At 62.5% G+C, this 2,054-nt stretch overlaps 1 protein-coding gene across 1 annotated transcript; it reads left to right on the top strand.

Moving 5' to 3' along the window:
- Positions 1-612: 612 nt before the first annotated feature.
- LOC309712212 (uncharacterized protein) lies at positions 613-1,108 on the top strand. Its single transcript, XM_082542854.1, has 2 exons — positions 613-1,046; positions 1,077-1,108. The coding sequence occupies exon 1, from the start codon at positions 633-635 to the stop codon at positions 948-950; it is 318 nt and encodes a 105-aa protein (XP_082398980.1). The 5' UTR covers positions 613-632; the 3' UTR covers positions 951-1,046; positions 1,077-1,108.
- The last annotated feature ends 946 nt before the right edge of the window (positions 1,109-2,054 follow it).

The raw sequence follows: 2,054 nt of genomic DNA, 5'->3' as shown, positions 1-2,054 counted from the left end.
GACCATGACAGTACCCCCCCCCCTCAAGGGCTGGCCCCCGACAGCCACAGAAACACACCACCAGATCCGGGCGGGCGGCAGGGGGCCCAGGACGGAGGGACCGGACCACGACCACGGACGGAGGCCCCAGAGTCCCAAAACAAAGATGAACACAAAACCCACAGGGGAGCAGAGTCCAAAGCACAGTTCAGGAGGCCGTCCACGAAGAAGGCAGCGGCGGCGCGTAAAGAGTTCAGGAGGCCGGCCGTGCGGAAGGCAACGGCGGCGCGTAAAGAGTTCAGGAGGCCGGCCGTGCGGAAGGCAACGGCGGCGCGTAAAGAGTTCAGGAGGCCGGCCGTGCGGAAGGCAGCGGCGGCCACACAGGCGATGGCGGTCCGGGGGCCGGCCGTGCGGAAGGCAACGGCGGCCACTCAGGCGATGGTGCTCGGCCAGTAGCCTAGCCAGCGGTCCAGAAAACGGCCGTTTAGCTCCAGACCCAAACGAGGCTGGGCCAGGCGAGGCTGAGGGCACGGAAGCCGGGACCGCAGCAGGCGGAGATGATGATGCAGACACGAAGGCTGGACCAGACGAGGATGCAGACACGGAGGCTGGACCAGGCGAGGATGCAGACACGGAGGCTGGACCAGACGAGGATGCAGACACGGAGGCTGGACCAGGCGAGGATGCAGACACGGAGGCTGGACCAGGCGAGGATGCAGACACGGAGGCTGGACCAGACGATGCTGATGATGCTGATGATGGACCAGACGAAGATGAAGCTGAAGCTGGACCAGACGAAGATGAAGCCGGACCAGACGAAGATGAAGCCGGACCAGGCGAAGATGAAGCCGGGCCAGGCGAAGATGAAGCCGGGCCAGGCGAAGATGAAACCGGGCCAGGCGAAGGTGAAACCGGGCCAGGCGATGAAGAAGCTGCAGCTGAAGCTGGGCCAGGCGAAGCTGACGCTGTAGCTGAAGCTGGGCCAGGTGAGGATGAAGCTGGACCAGAATCAGGCGAGGCTGAAGCTTCAGGCTGAGGCGTGGCAGTAGCAGGTGGTAGCGCTGCAGGTGATGATACTGCAGGAGGCGGCGCTGCAGCCACAGGTGGAGAAGCAGCCACAGGTGGAGAAGCAGCCACAGGTGGCCGGACGGGATCCTCGGGCCTCCCAGCAGGCGAAGCAGGAGGCTGGACGGGCTCCTCGGGCCCCCCAGCAGGCGAAACAGGAGGCTGGACGGGCTCCTCGGGCCCCCCAGCAGGCGAAGCGGGAGACTGGACGGGCTCCTCGGGCCCCCCAGCGAAAACAGCCACAGAACCAGTGGGCACCGGGGCCCCCGGCACACATGAAACAAAGCCAGTAGGCACGTGGGCCTCTGGCACACATGAAACAAAACCAGCAGGCACGTGGGCCTCTGGCACACATGAAACAAAACCAGTAGGCACGTGGGCCTCTGGCACATGTGAAACAAAACCAGTAGGCACGTGGGCCTCTGGCACATGTGAAACAAAACCAGTAGGCACGTGGGCCTCTGGCACACATACGGAGGGCTGCAGCTGCGCAGAGCACTGACCCTGCTCAGGCAGTGACAGCCCGGTGCAGTTCACAGCTGGCCACCAGGGGTCCAGAGTAAGCTGAGGGCAGCAACCCCGCCTCTGGGGAAGCCCCGGAGTGAGTAACAGTCACTAATGTTGCCAGCTGTTGAGGAACAGGTCCGTAATGTAACAGTTTGTCTCCCTGCTCAGAAACGGCGGTGGAAAAACAGTGTGAAAATTGTGGCTTAAGGGAGGCTAATGGTTGAGCTACAGACTGGGAAGCTTGTGACTGGACACAGAACTGAGCCGGAGAATGGTGATAGAGTCCTGGCTCAGAAGGAGCGGCAGAGAAACAGTCTCTCGGTTTCACAGAGGGTCTGTACACGCCCACTTGCGAAGGGTCCGTTACCACGAAGGTGGGTAAGCGATCCGAACAGTCTCCCATCCCGCTCTGGATAGCCCCAGAAAACAGAGTCTCGGAATCTGGGGAAGCCAGAACATGTCGCTCGCTCACCGCCTCGGACTGCTCGGAAGTAAAAGCAGAC

The sequence above is a fragment of the Aulonocara stuartgranti genome, assembly GCF_965226115.1.
Source record: "Aulonocara stuartgranti genome assembly, chromosome: 7".
NCBI classification, from domain to species: domain Eukaryota; kingdom Metazoa; phylum Chordata; class Actinopteri; order Cichliformes; family Cichlidae; genus Aulonocara; species Aulonocara stuartgranti.
Note: the sequence above shows the minus strand (reverse complement) of the source record. Positions and strands in the feature narration are given on the sequence as shown.